At 40.6% G+C, this 18,405-nt stretch overlaps 1 protein-coding gene across 1 annotated transcript; it reads right to left on the reverse strand.

Moving 5' to 3' along the window:
• Window positions 1-4,540: 4,540 nt before the first annotated feature.
• LOC112152063 lies at window positions 4,541-10,279 on the reverse strand (the record flags this gene model as incomplete). Its single annotated transcript, XM_024281313.1, is given in 3 exon segments — window positions 4,541-4,686; window positions 4,793-4,861; window positions 6,677-10,279. Coding segments are annotated over 3 exon segments (3,782 nt in total), but the record flags the coding sequence as incomplete, so codon positions are not given.
• Between the last annotated feature and the right edge of the window lie 8,126 nt (window positions 10,280-18,405).

Raw genomic sequence — 18,405 nt, forward strand, 5'->3', positions numbered from 1 at the left:
ATTCTTCATATTTTATGACTAATATTCTGCATCTGTAAAACTACCTGCATGAAGCCCATGAGGCAAATTGCTGCAAAGTAAGACAACTGACTTAAACTTTGCATAAAGTGCTTAGGCTTGTAAAGGTAGACCCCTTGGACACCTCCCAGAGTTTGCTGATAAGGAAAATAGCAAGCAAAAATTGGTCAAAAACCTCCACTTCAAAATAAAAGATTGGACCAAATTTGTACAGGACCTTTGATTGTCACACAGCAGCGCAGCAACAACAACAACAACGGACCGAGCATTAGAGCACAGGAGATTATATAGAGAAGAGTGGTGATCCATAGTCACATGGCACATATGGATACCTGGTTATACAGGTAGTTCCATAACTTCCCCCTCCCAGTCCCTGGGGCAAAGACAGATAACCCACAGCTGTTGTTTATAATTATTATTATTTGGTCGTGTTTGAACTTAAACCTGTCTGGTTGGTCTTTTTAGCTATTCCTCCTCCACATGTAGATGGTAATCTCCTAATAGAATTCCGTCTCCCCATTTCTGTCCCGAGGTTGGGTCACATCCTGTTTTTCTGGTTCAGTTTTGCAACTCCCCTCTGTTACGCAAGATTATATATTTTGCAATCAAGCTGTGAGTTTTCCACTGTTGTATATAAGTGAAGGTACAACTGACCAGTTTGCACCAGTGTGCACCAAATTAATCTGGTTCACAAATGCAAGTGTTACCTTTACCAAACAGAATTGAGATTTTCCATTGCTGTATCCACCAATGCGTATGTATGGTTTCACTGTTAAGTCCTGAGTTTTGATTGTACCACAGCTATTCTCATAAATCCAACAATCCACAAAAAGTTGTACACCAGGTAAGGAGTAAAAGATAAAACTTTATTTCTTCTTCTTCAAATTACAAAATGAACATCCAAAGTGAAAGTCCCATTCTGATCATTTTCTGATCTATTTCCAAAATGTTTCCAGACGTCTTTTAATTATGATGATGCTGTTTTTAGGCAAAATAAAATAAAATTGTCTTTTTCGAGGACATAGGTTCTGCTCCAGAGTTGGTGCCAAGTAACCCTGCCTCCATTTCCCATCATGCCTTTGTTTACACTCTCTTCTGCCAGCTTACAGCCCCACACAACCCCGAGCTCACATTTGCAGTGTAACAAAAGTGGCGAACAATTTATTGTCCAAATAAACCTACGCTTTCCGTCAGACGATTGTCCATCAATGTCTGATAAATGCACCCAGACCGTGTTATGTAATGACCATCTGAAGGTTCCTTAAGGACTGTTGTAATAGGCATGACCTCTGTGAGTGGTTGACATTGTGACGGGTGTGCATTTGTCACAGTTTACGTTGGACCATTGGGTGCAACTGTTCTGGCATAGGGAGTAGGTGGCATTGGTTCCTCCTGTGTTTTTCTCCTTGTGCCTGGATGATAGGCCTTGTTTCTGAAAAGATTCCCCTTACCACTCCAAGTTTGTCATGGCCATGAGTGCTCTGCATCTGAACTTCTTGTACCATGGGCAGAGGTTGAAGCGGGTGACTTGACTTGTCATTGTGACGCTTAATAGTAAGCCTTTTGTGAAGAAGTTGGGTATGAACTAGCAGAGCATGTAGTGGTCGAGGTCAAAAGAGTGAAATTTCTTACAAGCAAGAGCTATAGGGTTTGTCTGGATCTTAATCACTGAGCTGGAGAGCTAAGTGTAGAGTCACTGGGAATGTTTCTCATATTTAGAAGGTTGAAGAACATATGAAACTCATCTCTATGACACTTCTCCATGAGCTGTTTCACGCTGCAGACTACCTTCACAGCAAGACCTTTGAAATGTGGATGCTCAATGCTACTGGTGACATGAATAAAATCCCAGTGCTTTGCAAAACATCTGATTTGCGTATTGAGTCTGATTGACTGTGAGAAGGATGTGAGGAACACCATTAACTACAAAATGTCTCTTTAACCTGCTAATGGCACTGGACAATCTCAAACCACCCCTAGTAGGAATCAACATGCACATGTCAGAATACAAATTCTGTCCCTGAAACCACGGGCACGGCCTGGTGCTACCAACATTAGCATGGATGCTAACGGAGCTGTGGTGGATGTTAACGTGACCGTGGGAATCAGGTTGGAGTATTTCTTGCGTCTAAAGGGATTCCCAAAGGGATTCCCTTGGATCTAAATGCTGTTGAGGTCTGTCATCCGCTTCATCGGAGAAACAATTCGGATAAATCAGCGAGTACGCGAGACTGTTACGAAAGAGAAAACAGATCCAGGTAACTTTGGTGCAGAACTACAGGATCTTTGTCAAACCACACGGACCACCAGACCTGACTAAGCCTCTGGAAGTAAAAACCATGAACGATTATGAGAACTGTGGGATTACACATGTTGAACCTTTGATTGAAGCAAAAAGTGAAATGTGAAATCAAGAAACCACTGAATGTGAACTTTGACCCGATTCTCAGTTGAGCTGCAGACAACTTGAGCACAATTCCCTTGATATGATTTACAGTCTTTAGTCGTAACAAAAAAGAACGATTAAGTGGTCTTAAACTTGTTCCTAAACTGTGATGTATCACCAATTCTCCACATATTCTTGATTTTTTCCCTTTTTCTACATATTATTACTTTTTGTATTATTATAATCATTCTTTGATTAATACAATCTGCACAAATTGTCTTTTTAATGAGAATATATATATATATTTTTTGCATTTAATTATGTAGATGATATATCTTCCTCATAATGATTATCATCTGGGAAATTCATTTGCATTGATCGGTGTCGGAGCTCTGGGGTATGCTCGGATCATCATCGTCTGGGGGATCCCCGGTACTGATCCGTGTCAGGGGGTCTGGAATATATTCCGATGATTATACAGTAGATAATCATCTGTTATGCTCTGGATTTCTGATGCTGGTCGGTGCGGTGGATTTTTTCCGCTGATGATGATCTGAATGTGCTTGGGCTTCTGATAATGATTAATGTGAATGATGTTTTCCTGATAATAATCGGCTGGCTGAGTATATTTAGATTTTTGGTACTGATATAATTTTTTTTATCCACACCCTGCAGCTAATCAGAATTTAATATTTACTTGGACCATGGTAAAAATGAAAAAAATAAAAAAAATGTTAAAATAAATAAATAAATTGTCACAAACAGACAGACAGCTGGTTCCACATGCAGCAGGTTTATTAGTTCAGACAGGAACTAAGCAGAGCTAAAAGCACACAAAGCTAAATCAGGCTCAGACAGGCAGAGGTCATTCATGAGCATGGGATCATTCAGAAGAGAGTAGAGTTGTCAGATGCCAGGCAAGGGTCAGGGCAGGCACAGACAATCAGAGATAAAGCAGGGTGAGGTACACAGAAGGTCAGTGTGAGTGACTGGCAAATGAAAGACAGCTGAGCACCATCCTGGAACTGTGCGCTGGGGTTGCTGGGAGATGTAGTGCAGTCAGTACTCTGGAGATGGCTGCCGCGGGTGACTAGAAGAGGAGACAGAACTCTGATTCCTGACACTAATAGTTGAAATCAATTAAGAAGTGAGAAAAATCTAAGGAGATGACTACACTATTCCAGGATATTCATTTTTTTAGGAAAGGACAGTAAGTAGTGAGTAATGAGATAATTCTAACACCCTAATTCTGTGAATATTCATTTTTTTAATTGATCCTTTATATTATATTGTTCATCACTTGTTTTTTTTCTCCCTAATTTTATTGAACTTCTTCCAACTACCATGACCAGGGTACAAGTCTCTTAGAATGTGCCTCTTCACTCTCTTTCGGTATGCTCAGTACATGGATTGAATCTGCTGAACACTCATTTAAGCGGATTTACATTTTAAGATAATAGATGGCCTCATTAGAATAACCCAGACTGAATGGAATTCTTTACAATTCTAATTATTAAAGCTCAAACCTAAGAGACTTTAATTATATTTTTTATTGCTTTTGAGATTATTTTAGATGAGAACTGTTCCTTTAGAAATAAACTGGATCGGAATATCTATGGGGACCATGCTCCACATTTGTGAGATTCTGTCAAGTTATCTTGGCAGTGTTTCACATTAGATCTATTGTTTACAAGGACCCAAAAGTCCTCATAATCAAAGGCATCACTAAACATCTTTTTGCTCATGGAGTCCATTTGTTTAGAGACCAATGCAATAAAGAAGAACTCTGTTTTTAATGCAGTTTTTAATGAAGTAAAATTACTCAAGTAATTATGCGTTTTGTCAACTTCACAACTGAGGAGTAAAAAAAAAAAAATGACATAAAAAAATAGTTATTCTTTGTATCAAAAAACAAATAACACAAATACTGCAAGGGATATAATGTAAATATATAACATTTACGGTTAATACTGGCACAGAGTTTGAGTGAGACATTCAAATAAGAAAACTTTTACAGAGGTAAGACTTGTCAAGTATAGCCCATAAACAACTTTAATCTCCCCCCACATTCACAGAACAAACATGGTCCAGACTTCAGATTTCACAAATGACATCCGAATAATGAAAACACAGTTCTGCAAAATGAAGGTGGTTTCGGGATTTATTTGTTGGTCAAGGTCTGGTTTTCTCTCGATATTTCTTCTGATACTCTTCAAAGAGGTTGGAGTTCTTGGGAATCTTTGGAGGCTCAGAATGCTGATCAGGAGATGGACACCAGAGGTCTAAAAAGACAAAAAAAGCACCACTGTAACTGTTAACAAAGGATGTAAAGAAAATGTTTGAAAGAGTTTAAAAGAAAATGAAAAGAAGAAATAAAACATTGATTACCTTTGTTGGATTTGATGGTTTTGACCACATCTCCTGGGCTCTGGTTGTTATTCACAGTTTCTGTTTGGTCTGTGAAATAAAAAAAAAAAATAACAAAACACAAGTTTAAGCTAATGTTATATTGTGTTAAGTTAACACAAATATGTAAATAAAACACAAATAAACTTCCTTTTGATCCTGTGACCTCGAATAGACCCTGACCATCCCCTCTTCTTTAGCTGTCACTTGCACTATGACCATTAACATGCACTTTGTAACATGGTTTCTGAGCAAAATCTAATTCTTGAAGAAACAACATTAGCCTGGTTACTACATTCTCATTATCTAAGTTTCATCCAAAAATGTTGCCTCTGGTTTATGTGAACTTTGAGAAATCATCTGTCTGGCCATCTTCTGAACTCTTATCTGGGTGACAAGGTTGCTGGAGCCTATCTCAGCTGCTGTTGGGTGAGGGCAGGGTATACCCTGAGCCAGGGGCGGAGTGGGACAACTGCTCAGCCCCGGAGTTTAATGGTCAAGACCGACCCAGTATTCGTCAAATTAGGCAAGAATTTAGAATGCTATATACGTAAATGTTTTATTGCAGTTCGGGAAAAAATTAATAAATAAACAAACAGTTATCTATAATTAAAACTTGTGGTTTAACAGAAATAATTCCCTGTATGAAAACATGTATGAAATTCTTCATTGAACTTTAAGATTTGAAAAAAGATCACTATAATAATTCCAGAATCTACAGCATAAGTCACCACCTAAGAAGTGAATTAGTTTTTGCTACCTTATTTTTTTTTTGTCACAGTGAAGGGACAAGTCGATTCAGAGCTAACACTGCTGAAAAAAACATAAATTTTTGTTCAACCGTGATTATTTTTTCTTGATGTTGAACGAAGAGGCCCACCGGGAATTACCCTCTCTGCCCTTGCCCTTGACAGGGCACTACTCTGAGAGCAACACACTCATTCACATCTAGAGAACCAACCCAACACATTCTCACTTCCAATTCGTCGCATATTGATGTTTGGTTAAGGACCCCTCTGTGCCAAAAATTTAGATTTTGGGTGTCCCCATCCCCATCTTCCCATTAAATCACACGTCCCAACCTCCAGGCCGCAAACCGAAACCAGTCCAGTACTGGTTCGCGTTCGGTACCAGGTCCGGGCCCGGTTTACATCGGGTACTGCATCTGGTACCAGGTCGGGTCTGGCACAGCATCTGGTGCCAGGTTAGGGTACCAGTACCTGCTGTGTCCTGAGAGCCAGTCCGCATGCTGTACCGCGTCTAGTACAGCATCCCGAGGGTTGTGGATGCTCAGTTTTACGAGCAGCCAGCACATCAAAAAATGATAAGTTGGGTTCACCTAAACGTCAATTTGTGACGCAGAGGGGTCCTTAACCAAACGTCAATATGTGACAAGTTGGGAGTGAGAATGTGTTGACCAAGCATGTTTTTTTTATTTTGGGATGTGGGAGGAAGCTGGAGTGCTCAGAGAAAGCCCACTCCTACACAGGGAGAACATAGAAACTTCACACAGAAAGGACCCAATCAAGGTTCAAACCAGAACCTTTTCATTATGAGACAAGAGTGCTAACCACACCACCACCATCCGGGGCTTTTAGGAAATCAGATTACTCAAAAGCTACCTGTGACCCTGTAGCTTGAGTAAAAAACATGGAGACTTGAATACAAATTAAAAACAATACTAGTTACTTTTCTTATGTGGCAACAAGACCTCTTCTAGTGACAGTAAATCTTAAACTTCCTTTTTGAAGTGCATTTTATTTACTTAAATTTTCAGTATCTGTCTGGTTGCTTCCTTCCTTCTTCCTAAAATCTACAATCTTTAAAATCTAACTAACAATGTGTGGAATACATGTGGATGTTCACCTGAAACTTGATTGTTGCCTTCGTTTCCAGCGCTGAGCCCATCTGTGAAGCTGAAGGTATTGGGTAGTGTGCTGAACTTCAAGACGATGTTCTTCTGGAGAGGTGTGGGATCTTCCACTTCATTTCCTGTATTCCTTTGTTCACGATGAGCAGTCTGTTCAAGAGAGACGCGGTATCTTCTCCTCTTAGCCCCTTTAACCCCAACAGCGTTGGGGAGAGATCTTTTTTGACCCCAAGAGACTTTTCCTTTTTCGTCAGAGTCTCTAATTTCAGAGGAAGTTAGTCGTTTGTTCTTGCTTTGACCCTTTGATAGGGAGGCAGAAAATCTCTTTTGTCGTTTCATTTTGCGTCCATAACAACTTGGAAAGCTTTTACTCCATTTTTCATAAATTAATTGCTTGACTGATTGCTTCCCACTGTAGGCTGTTTCTTTAGAGTTTTTCTGGGAAGATTCAACATATAGGGACAGAACTTGTGGAGGTTGGTGTGCTCCACTGGACACCATTGTTGGGGAGGAATGATTGCTAATTTTGTTTGCAGGTGAAGCCCTTCTACCCTGGTTGGCGGAGCCAAATAATACAAATTTCACAGATTTTTCTTCTGAGGTTGAAGCTTGCGGTTCCTTTACGGATGGGGAAAGTGTGCGAAGGCTTCTTTGTTTCATTTTCAGTTTCAAATTTTTAAAACTGGATCCGATTATCGTCTCAGAGCTCGTTTTGGGACCAATGTCCGTATGATTCTCAATTTCTACACATGCCCTTGTCTCATCTTCAGAGGAAGATGAAGTTTGTCCACATTGGTCCCCATCTTCCGGTGTCTGGAGGGGAACTGCAGCTGCAGGACTGCTGAGCTTTAAAGGTTCGGCTTGTTTGGTACAATCTTCAGAAGAGCTTGGGGGAACAATTTGCGAGGAAGTGGTCTCCTCTGTTGCAGATTCTTCCTCAGATTCAGATAATTTAATAACAAAGTTTGGAATCTCCTCAAGAGAGCCACATTCGTTAGAAGGTTCGTCCTCTTCTGCGCTGCTTGTTATATCAAAATCTGACAGACTGTCAATGGGCATGCAGTGCTCCATCTTTGGCTCTTGATTGGTAGCCGGGTCTGGTTTGTCATCGTCAGTTAGATCAATAATTTGGTAGAACTTAGAGGGGAGTTCCTCACTTAATGTTATGATTTCACAATCATCTTCCACAATGTTTTCAAGATTCTTTGGGTCAGAAGCGACAGCCTTGCCTGTACTTTTACCCTCTTCCTCTTTTTCCTTGCATAGACATTTCACAGATGGAGTGTTTAATCCTGAATTAATTTCCATAAATTTTCCAAGACAGCAAATCTGATTAATTGGATTAACTGGCAGGATTTTTACATCTGGCTCTGGTGAAGTGGCACCTGTGTGATTGGGAGTGTCAGTCTTCATATGGTCCCTTTCAACAATCTCTTTCTGACCACCTGTACTGCAATTGTCCTTTTGAACCTTTTCATACAAAGCCTTTGCTTTTTCGGGAGACAAAATCTGAATTTGAAATGAGTAATTTGGGTCACTGGAATCTTCTTCCCCTGAATCATTTGAGGAGTCTGTTGGAGTCGAGGGGGGCTGGATAGAAGATGTTTGGTCTTTCACAGCTGTGTTATCAACTTCAGACACTGACAGGACTTCTTCTGGAACTTCATTTATAGCCGGTTTGCAAAGATCGTCCCCAATTTTCTCCTCATCTTTTTGGCTGTCACTCTCATCCACGTAAAAATGCCGCCTCAAAGCCCAGGGAAAGCCAAATTCGTTATCAATGTCATCGAGCTTCTCATTGACATTTAACCAGAGTGATTTGTAAGGCTGTTCTGAGTACATTTCATCCTTGAGGACATGATAATGTTCAAGCTTCTCTTTAAACTTTTCCTCCACTTGTGACAGCACCACAGTTTCTGGAGAGACGTGCTGATCACAGAAATGTCTAATTTTTTGACAAAAATTTAGTCTCCAACCAAATGTGGGGTCATTACCTACTTTTGAGTGCACAGCAGCCAAAAACATACGTTTAAGTTTGAGTGGTAAATCACTCGGGAAATCTTCTGGGATCACCTGTGACTTTTCTGTCTCTTGAATTAAAAGCGTTAAGGCTGCGGCGGTCCAAGTGGTTGTTGGGAGAGAAGTAATATCAGCATTAGGTGCTGGTGAAGGTGTCGCGTTTGCCCTTTTTCCACTCCTAGGTTCTTTGGATAAACACTGAGGACTTTTTCTGTTGCTTATTTCTGATTCTTGGACTGATTTTTGTTTCTCCAGTCCTGAACTTGCCATTACAATTTTTTTATTTGGCATCGCTTTGTTGGACTCTTTTGCGATTGGATGTTCTGTGTCCAAACCAATGTCAAGTCTTTGGTGCTCACAACTGTTGCTAACTACAGTGGGTGAAATACATCCTTTCTCTGGGTTAATCAAAGAGTCACTGCTTGTATTGTTTGTGGAGATGTTCTCACCCTCCTGTGATAATGGTTGGACAACAGCAACTGCTCTTGTGTTAGCATGACTAGGAATCACCTGAGAGGAATGCTTTTGTTTAAGGGTTTCAGGCATTTCTTCAAGCCAGCGTCTAATCTTTGTTATTAACTCATTTTTTGGAGTTGTTTGTGAGGACACACTTTCAGGCTGCTTAGGCGATAGAGATCCATCACTTGAAGATATAACTGGGTGTCTTTCTGGGACCATATTATTGTTGGGAACTGAAACTAGGACTGACTGACCCCATCCACTCTCAACTCTCGCTGATCTAATGCTGGCATTTTTTGGTAAGGGTGTTTGTGTGGGCAAAGACAACACAGTCCCAGGACTACAACTTTGAGGCGGTTTAGGGGAGTAAGGTGGAGGTTGGGTGCTATTCCCATTATAGCTTTTATTCAAAACTGGAGCTGAAGATAGAACAATCTGATTGGACATTCTTGGCAAATTGGACGAATGGCTGATGCTGTACTGAGGGGGATCATAATTGAGACCATTGTAGACATTTTTCGAATTAACTTGCCTTGCACTTAAATGACCATTTTGCTGATTTGTTGTGGAAATATACATGGATTGTGTATTTACTGATGACTGGGTCACAGCAAGGTTTGCAACCGATTGATGGCTGGGTCTCACAACATTTGCTAGGTAGCTTGTAGAGTATCCCTGTGTGCTGTTTGGGCTGTAATTCTGCATGCAGGCACTCGATGGGAATGTACTCGCATTCAAGTACTGTTGATGCGGAGCTAAGGCGGCTGCTGCTGGGGATGCAGACGTCGCTCTCGCCATTCCTTCGTTTGAACTCTGATAGTATCCCTGCTGAGGACCACTGCGCTGGGAGTATGACGAAACACTGCATTGTTGCCGCTCAACTGATACAACCTGCTGGAAGGGTGTGGTGTTTTTGTTGGTTATGCTGGCCTGGGTCTGACGGCCTAAAGCCTGATTTATGTCTGGCAAAATTCCATCACGTAACAAAGAAACCAATAATGAAGAGTTCTTTATATTAGCTGAACGGTCAGAAGAAGCGGCTCCAGCGATGTTCTGATTTGTCTTTTGTCTGCGAAGTTCGTACAGTTGACTGTACGAAACGTTTAAACTTTGATGTTGTTGGACATTGTACTGATGAATGCCATTTGTGTTCAGGGATTGCTGAGTTTGTGAGGCGTCTTGCACGAACTGGGAACCACTCTGTGAGACCTGGGAGGAAGTCCAGTTCGAGTTTTGGTTCTGGGCACAATACTGCATGCTTGTCTTCTTTAGCGTCAAGTGTGGATCGGACGATATTCCTGTAACACAGAAAAAAAAATCTAATGATATCTTCTATTTTATACCATGGTCCAGGTGAATTTTTGATTTCTTTTGGCTGCCGGGTATGGATTAAAAAGTGATCATCTACAATAATAATTCCAGGGGCAACGGCTCACAACGCTTACGGTTCAGATTCTGCCAACCCTTTAAAGTGACAATCTAAGAGAAAATCTTAAAACATATATTTAATAAAACATATATGAAGTACTTCAAAACATACACAATACACAACATACACACAAATATATAACATCAAAGCATTTGCTCATTGAGGCCTAGTTATTGAAAAAACAGAACTTTAATGATGTCTTTGAACTCCAGATATTCTTTTTTTTTTTTTTAAATAACATGAATCTCCATATAAACAAAGAGCATTATGAGATACTGCATCTTGAAAAAAAAATTTTTTTAAAAGGAAAAAAAGCGGGGGATGTCAGAATTTACCACTTCACATTCTTACAAGCCCCTCCCACTGGTTACAGACTGGACGGCGGCGTACTCCTGCCACAGTGCGGGGCAGCTGCTGCTCCTCAATGGATGCTTTGGTAGAGCTCTTCAAGTTAAATAAACCTGATCTCTTATAATCCGCGTTCACCGTGATGAGGTGGAAAAAAGCTTATGATGGAAGCTCCTCCCACACATGGCAGAAGCTTCAGGTTAAGACAATTTGGGACAAATGTCAATCAGCAACTTTGCCCCATGTTGAAACAAAAGTAGTGGACGCAAAATCTGTGTGAACAGGAAATTGATGTCAATGATGCGGGGGGGATCTTGGATCATATGTTGACATATTTTTTACAGTTTATCCCAAAACGACAATAGAAGAGACAAGAATGATGTACATGCTTCCTCTAACTTGTTTGGTGAATTGGATAATTTTCTCATGAATAGACAGTGAGTCTTATAATGGACTGTGTCTTATGTCTGGTTCTGCTTGGTGAGCTAGAACTAGTTTTCAGTGGTTTGTAGTGTTCAAAAGTCTCTCCTCTTTGGTTAACTATAAAGCTGCACTGTTTGGTGGGACATTTGGAGCATTACAAAACATTTGTTGTAGAATATTGGAGTATTGATCAACATAAAGAGTTTTTTTCTTCTTTTTTAATTCAGAACAATTGACTGTTCTGCAGCATAGAGTCCGGCTTCATCCATAATAAACACCTGCTCCATATTTTAATTATCGTCTGTGGTTATCTTTTTCATTTTCCGTCCGTTTCTGATTCATCTGATGCAGCTTTTTTTCTGCTGTGGTCTCACCGTTTTCAATCACAGCTACGTCATCGTTCCACACCTCGCATGTGCTTTGATGGTCCAACGCTCAATGGAAACGCTCACTTAAAATTCCAGGACCATTTTGAACTGGGCAAGAGGGGTGTGGCCTGATCCAGACCGCTCAGTGGAAACAAGGCCCAATGGACCCATGAAGCAAGTTTTGGTGAATGACGTCTGACTTATCTGTGGAGGTGCTCTCTCTGCAAAGGCTGGTGGGATAGAACAGTGCAATACTAAACAGCTTTGTATCTGTACTCTGCAGTTCTCTCTTTAGCAACTAGCCCAGACAAGTTCTGCATCAAAACAATAATGCCGTTTCTCCACAACATCATTCCTAAATATAATTTTGCAGTTTGTATCGCAACCCCCAAACCAGCTCCACGACTTTAGGATTTTACAAAGTAAGTCAAGCTCAATTAGCTGACTCATTCTTGATGTGACAATTTTCCCCAACGATGTTCAATGGAGGTAAAGGAGGTGCACATCAATAACAACATAGTTCTCTAGAAAAACTTCCCATCATCCCCTTTGACCAATCGACTGCCTGTTGGACTCTGTCAGCATTCTGGGTAGTGTGTTTGGGGGGTGTTTGAGGGATCACAGCTGATTCGTAATCCATACAGATCACTAACCACAGTTCAGACTGCACGCGATGGAAATGATAAAATAGTGAACGTTCTTTACATTTCTTTTATTCACTATTCATCTCTTCCTGAATTTGCCTTGATGCAGATAGGAATGGAAAACGGGACAAATCCAGCCTGATGGGGTTTGGATAAATGTCTCTACTTTACAAGCTGTTGACAAAGACATAATACATTTGTTTTGTATTCTTGGATTGGATGTGTCAATAATGCTTCTAAAACTAATTTTAACTGGATGCATTTCACTGAATTGCATTGTAAAATCCAACTAAACCCCTGTACTTTTTTGACTGTTTGATGACGGTCAGCTCAAAAGGTTTCTGGATAGAATCAGATTGAAGAATGTCTGTGTGCATGCACTCGCACACCTTAACAAACAGGAAACGGTGCAGAACTGCACTGTAGAGCACCATTTCCCCCCTTTGAACAAACATGTCTCTCAGATTTGCATACGTACCCAAGGGTTTCATCTTCTAGTACTCAGCATACGTACTGATGTCATACAAAGAGCAGCCTCTCTAATGGACTCAAGTGTTCACAGAAAAAAAATATCTGATCACCATCAGCTGTTTCAAACTAAAGACATGTTACCGTGGAAATGAAGTCTTCTGAAACAAGTCTAGTGCTTGCGTTACAGGAAACATCTACTGAACCCTGCAGTTGGCTTTAATCCGCTTCATGAAAATGGATCACTTTAATGCCCACGAGCAGCAATCAGTCTACAGGTGAGCAAGCCGGAGAGACATAAACTTCAGAGAAAACCCAATCGGTTGGTCTGATCACTATTGGTTGATCGTTGGTCTGACCATTGGTCTGATCACCCTAAAAAGCCCTATTGTTCTTTCCCTCATAACAAAAACCTGATCTGGCAATCCCTAGTAGACATTGACGGTGCATCTCTATTCTCGGGACTTCCTCTCCTTCACAGATGTTGCCCCATAACACTAAGCTTCACTCAAGGTCATGTTTCCTCTGAAATACAACCAGGAAGGAGAAGAGCACATTTAGCCCAACGCTCATTCACCTTCAGTCTGAAAACGATTTGCGTGTCAAATTCCCAACAGTCACCTCTCCTTTGATACAAGTCAAATTTACTGCTGGACTCTTCTCCAAAAGTGTGATCATTAACCTGATAGTCCCATTACTAGTTGGAGGAGCCTCTGTCAAAGGTTTTTAGCCTCGTCGCTACAGGAAAACATTCAGTGCATATCTGTTTATCTCATGTACAATCAATGCATGGAAGACACGGATGAATTTAAGAGCCCCGGTTTATTTATTTTAAGGAGCTCTACTAAAGCATCCTATTCCGCATTTATCCAAGGAGAGAAACAAATAATAAAATGAGACAACCTTTTAATTATTCTCTCCATACAAATAAGGAAAATATAAAGTTCAGGAGGAGATAAAACCCCAACAATCACATTCTCCTCCATGTTGGTTTCCACTCGCTGATTAAATCATCAACATGTCAAAGGCCAAAGCTGAGTTTCTGATTGGTTGACGATTGATTTGAGGCCCTGCGGTTTGACTGCCGTGCTGTACATGATGCTCAAAACCCACAGAAGAACCACTTAAAGCATCTGTGCTTTGACTAAACAATCTGGATACTTCTTATTTGCATAGCTTGCCATATTCTTGTTATGTCAAATGCTGCAAAACTGGTGTTTTAATTAAAACGCAATTTGAACGTCTCTCTCCAAAGAATTTGTTGATTCTTTAAGTCAAGTGTCAAAATCGAGGCCAGATCATTTAATTTTATTGATATTAATGGCCTGATGTTATTTTGCACTTATTTTTAACTTGTATAATTTTGAAAAAAAAAAAAAGTATTTTTTAAAGAGAGTAAAATATTGAAAGTTATTTAAGGTTTAAATTGATTTATTCTGGAATAATATTCCTACTTTTTATTATTCATAATTATGTTTTAAAAGTAATGTTTTTAACATTTTATGAATGTAGTTTAACAGTGTTAAATAAATGTTTATCCTCTTTGGAACGCAACCTAAGGTGTTATGGATTTTGGCCCCTTGTGTGATTGAGTTTGATACCCCTGCTTTAAGTGTTTAATAAACCAGGTCAACAATAATAATACAAAAATAGGAAGACATCCCCCCACACACTTTATACAAGATTGCTCAGGTGGAAGTGCTTTCCTGCTGGTAGGCTACCCTGTTTGTACTAAGTTTTTCAGTTTTTGGCATCTAATGTCCATTTCCTGCATCTTTCTGATTTGTGGTAGTTTGCTTTCAGATGCTGGTAACTGTTACAAAATCTGGTTAACAGAGACACAAACAACTTCTTCAAACTGCTTATCCTGGATTGTGGGCAAAGCTTGGATGGGTGGCCTGTACAATGTATCTGCAGTGATTAAATTCTTTCCTGGAACGTGCTCGATTCTGTATGTGAAACGGAGTAGTTGCATCCTAAATCTCAGAATACGAGCTTGTACGTCATCAAGAGCTCTGCTGCCAAGTAAGAAAATTAGAAGCTTGTGATCAGTTTGGATCAAAAAGTCCATCCTTACCAGGTAAGACTGAAACCGCTCACAGGCCCAGGTCAGAGTGAATGCCTCCTTTTTCAATTTGCGCTTATCTCTGCTCTGCATTTGTCATGCTGCGTGGAATGAAGGCCACAGGACACCATTCACCCGTTAGTTGCTTTTGGGACAAGACTCCTCCTAATCCAAAAGAGGATGCATCTGCTGCAATTTTTGGTCTCTCTGTTTAGGCAATACTGAGCGAGAACTGCAGGTGAGCTCAGTTCCCGGCGAAGCTCATCAAATGCACGCTGTTGTGCTGTTCCCCACTCCTAGTTGGTGTCTGCCTAGAGGAGCTCCAACGGCTGTGTGAGTTCACTAATACGTGGGGAGAACTGTCCAACATAGTTTACCATTCCCAGAAATCTTTTCACATCAGTACGCATCTCCTTGATCACTCGGATTTTCACTGGGTCTGCTTCAATCCCCTGTGCTGACACAATGTAAACAAGAAACATGACGTTTTCCACGGCAAACTGGCGCCTATCATGGTTGAGAGTCAACCTTTCCTGCTGAAGATGCTCCAACACTCACTCGGTGCAGTGTTTGATCATGCTGTTTCCGAGTGCACCTGAACACTAGTATGTCATCTGCGTGAAACACAGTTCCGTCCAGACCTGACAGCATTTGGGTCAGCCTCTTTTGAAAGTGTTCAGGTGAGGATGATATTCCGAACGTCAATCTCTTGTAACAGTACCGTCCAAACGGGGTGATGAATGTGGTTAAAGGGACTGACTCAGGGTGTAGAGGTACTTGCCAAAACCCCGTTGTAGCATCCAGTTTTGTGAAGACTGTTTGTCCTGCGAACTTGGCCAACATTTCATCCACAGCCGGCAGCATGTGGCGCTCTCTGCAAAGATATTTTTTTAGGCAAGTCATGTCTGAACAGATCCTGATCTTTTCATTGGGTTTAGGGGCAACCACCATCCCAGCAATGGCTTCGGTCACTCCCATTTTCTCTATTCTCTATTCATTTCGACGAGTGGCACTCGTCGAAATGACCGTTTACTTTCAGGGCTTCTCCGTCAGGACCACACAGGGCATTTTCTGCTTTGGTGAGCTGGCCATGTAGATCTAAGTAGGTGGCTGCTGGTATCTCAGTCACATCTGCTCCTGTATCCAGTTTGGAAATTGCATTTTTGGCATTCACTTCAACAATTTTTTTCCATTTACTGGGATGTGTTCCAGCCGAAACTGCTCCAACAGTGTGTTGTCATCATCTTCAACGGCTGCTCAGATTCTGCTCGATCTGCACACTGCTGCAAAATGTCCCTTTTTCTGACTTTTCCTGCACTTTGCGTCATGCGCTATACAGGTGTTTTCGGAGTGTACAGGTGACTTGCCACAGCGTCCGCAGTTCTTGTATCCTCTTCGATTTTCACTCTGTCTCTTTGTGTAGAACGTTTTTCGTGCCCGATATTTTTTAAAGTTCTCTTCTTAAACTTTAATGCTTCCACATTTGCTTCCTTCCCGTCCTTGATATGCGTTTCTCTCACAACAGGCTGTTGTTTCTTTATTTCTTCATGCTGTCTTATTTGTTTTCCAGTGTTAATCCACTATCGATCTGCAGCTTTTCTGACAGACTTTGGTACTGTAGAGGCTATGAAGGACTCCCCTGGTTCTTGGCTTCTTTTGTTAAAACGTGCCCTCTCATAAATGACATTTTGCTTCCCAATAAAGTGCTTATCAAAGGCTTCTTTTACACTCCTGCCAGTGTTGATTGCTGAAATTGATAGATGGAAACACTGAAAATGATTAGCCAGCTAAAATTTTAATAAATCTCACATTTTAAAACAGAAAAAAGCCAATAACAATAGAAAGTTGGCCAAAACAGCTAGCATGTAGCTGAAACATTAGCTAAACTCCCCCCAAAAAGCAAAGAAAGCCTAAATTAGCCAAAATTAGCTAATATGCAGCTAAAATCTTATCTAAATTCCAATACAGCCTAAAAAACAAAAATATTGAGTTAGCCACAACAGTAGCTGAAATAATAACTAAATTCCAAAACAGCCAAAAAAAAAATAAAACAAAAGAAGCCTTAATTGGCCAAAACAGCTAGCATGCAGCTGCAGTATCAGCTAAACTCCAAAATGGCCTAAAAAACCTCAATAAATGCCTAAATAGTCCAAAAAGCTAGCATAATACTATTATAACTTTCAACTTTGCCACACACTGACTCCATATAATATAAAGTAATGACTAATTGACCAATAAATAAGTCGTTGACTATTTTAATAGTTGAATATTCGACTAAATGACACTGCCCTAATTTTGACGGTAAATTGGTTTTGGATTAAAGTCATGCGGTGTTTACGCTCTGTCAAACTAATTTAAATATGCAGGGAAGACAAAAAAAGGCAAAATCATATGGTACGGTTCCATCTGGAGGAGGAAGAGGGTAGAAACCGTTCTTGTACCATCGGCGGGAGTGAGGCTTCAACAAGTTCTGCTGCAAACACTTCCAACGGTCAAAAAAATATATTGGATACCCAATTGGAAAAGACCAAGCAAACAACAAAGTCAGTCAGAGCTTTTATAGCCAATGACTTGAGACTGTTTCCTGTGGTGGAGGATGAGGACTTCAATCACCAAAGAATCAAACTTCACAATAACTGCTCATTTATTTACACAAGACTAGCAGCTAAAATCTCATGTCCTCCAAACTTATATAATGACTGGAAGCCGCACTGATAATCATCTCATACTCAAATCGTTGTCTCCTGAATCGTAGTCAAATCGAGTGGTGCCTCGAGGATTCCCACCTCTTATCTTTGCTTTTCTATCTATTGTTGAAGGCCAGAAACCATTTGTACTTTAGCTCCAGTTTTTCTTTATGGCAATCATGCGTTCTGCAGTCATGCTGGAGCCTTCTCACCGCACATCCAAACAGAGTTAAAACCCCAACAGGAGCTCGAGTTCTGGCCGTTTTGAAAAAGCTGTCTACCTTTATGCTCTGCTGAGTTACAATGTGTGCTAAACACTAGGTGGCGCCATTTGCTGTCTGGAAAACTGCTTCTCCAACTGAGACCATTGGAAAATATACAGACATGACCACAACAGTACTTTTTTATGGTCCAGGACACACCGTCCAGAATTTTCTGGACTGGACACAAGTTGGCCACCATCAAAAAAGTTTGTTGCACTGTCGATGTCATGTGTGTATATTTTCCAAATGATCGCAGTTTAGGTCTTATTTAATCCAGCTGGCGTTTCAGAAGTGACCTTCTGCAGCAAGACAGAAGGGAAACGTACTATAACCATGTTTACCTTTTTAATACTACTGTGTACTTAAGAGTGCAGACTGACCTTGTTATTATCCGTTATCACAGATGTCAGTTGATCAGCCAGAGACTAGGAACTGGCTTTCTTAGATAAAAGGGTTTTGTGTGACTCCCATAGACTGTATATAAAATAACTGGACGAAGCAAGCCCCCCTACTTCCGTGTTCCATATAGGAAGTACCACTGGGTTGCAAAAA

The sequence above is a fragment of the Oryzias melastigma genome, linkage group LG6 (genome assembly GCF_002922805.2).
Source record: "Oryzias melastigma strain HK-1 linkage group LG6, ASM292280v2, whole genome shotgun sequence".
In the NCBI taxonomy this organism is placed as follows: Eukaryota; Metazoa; Chordata; class Actinopteri; order Beloniformes; family Adrianichthyidae; genus Oryzias; species Oryzias melastigma.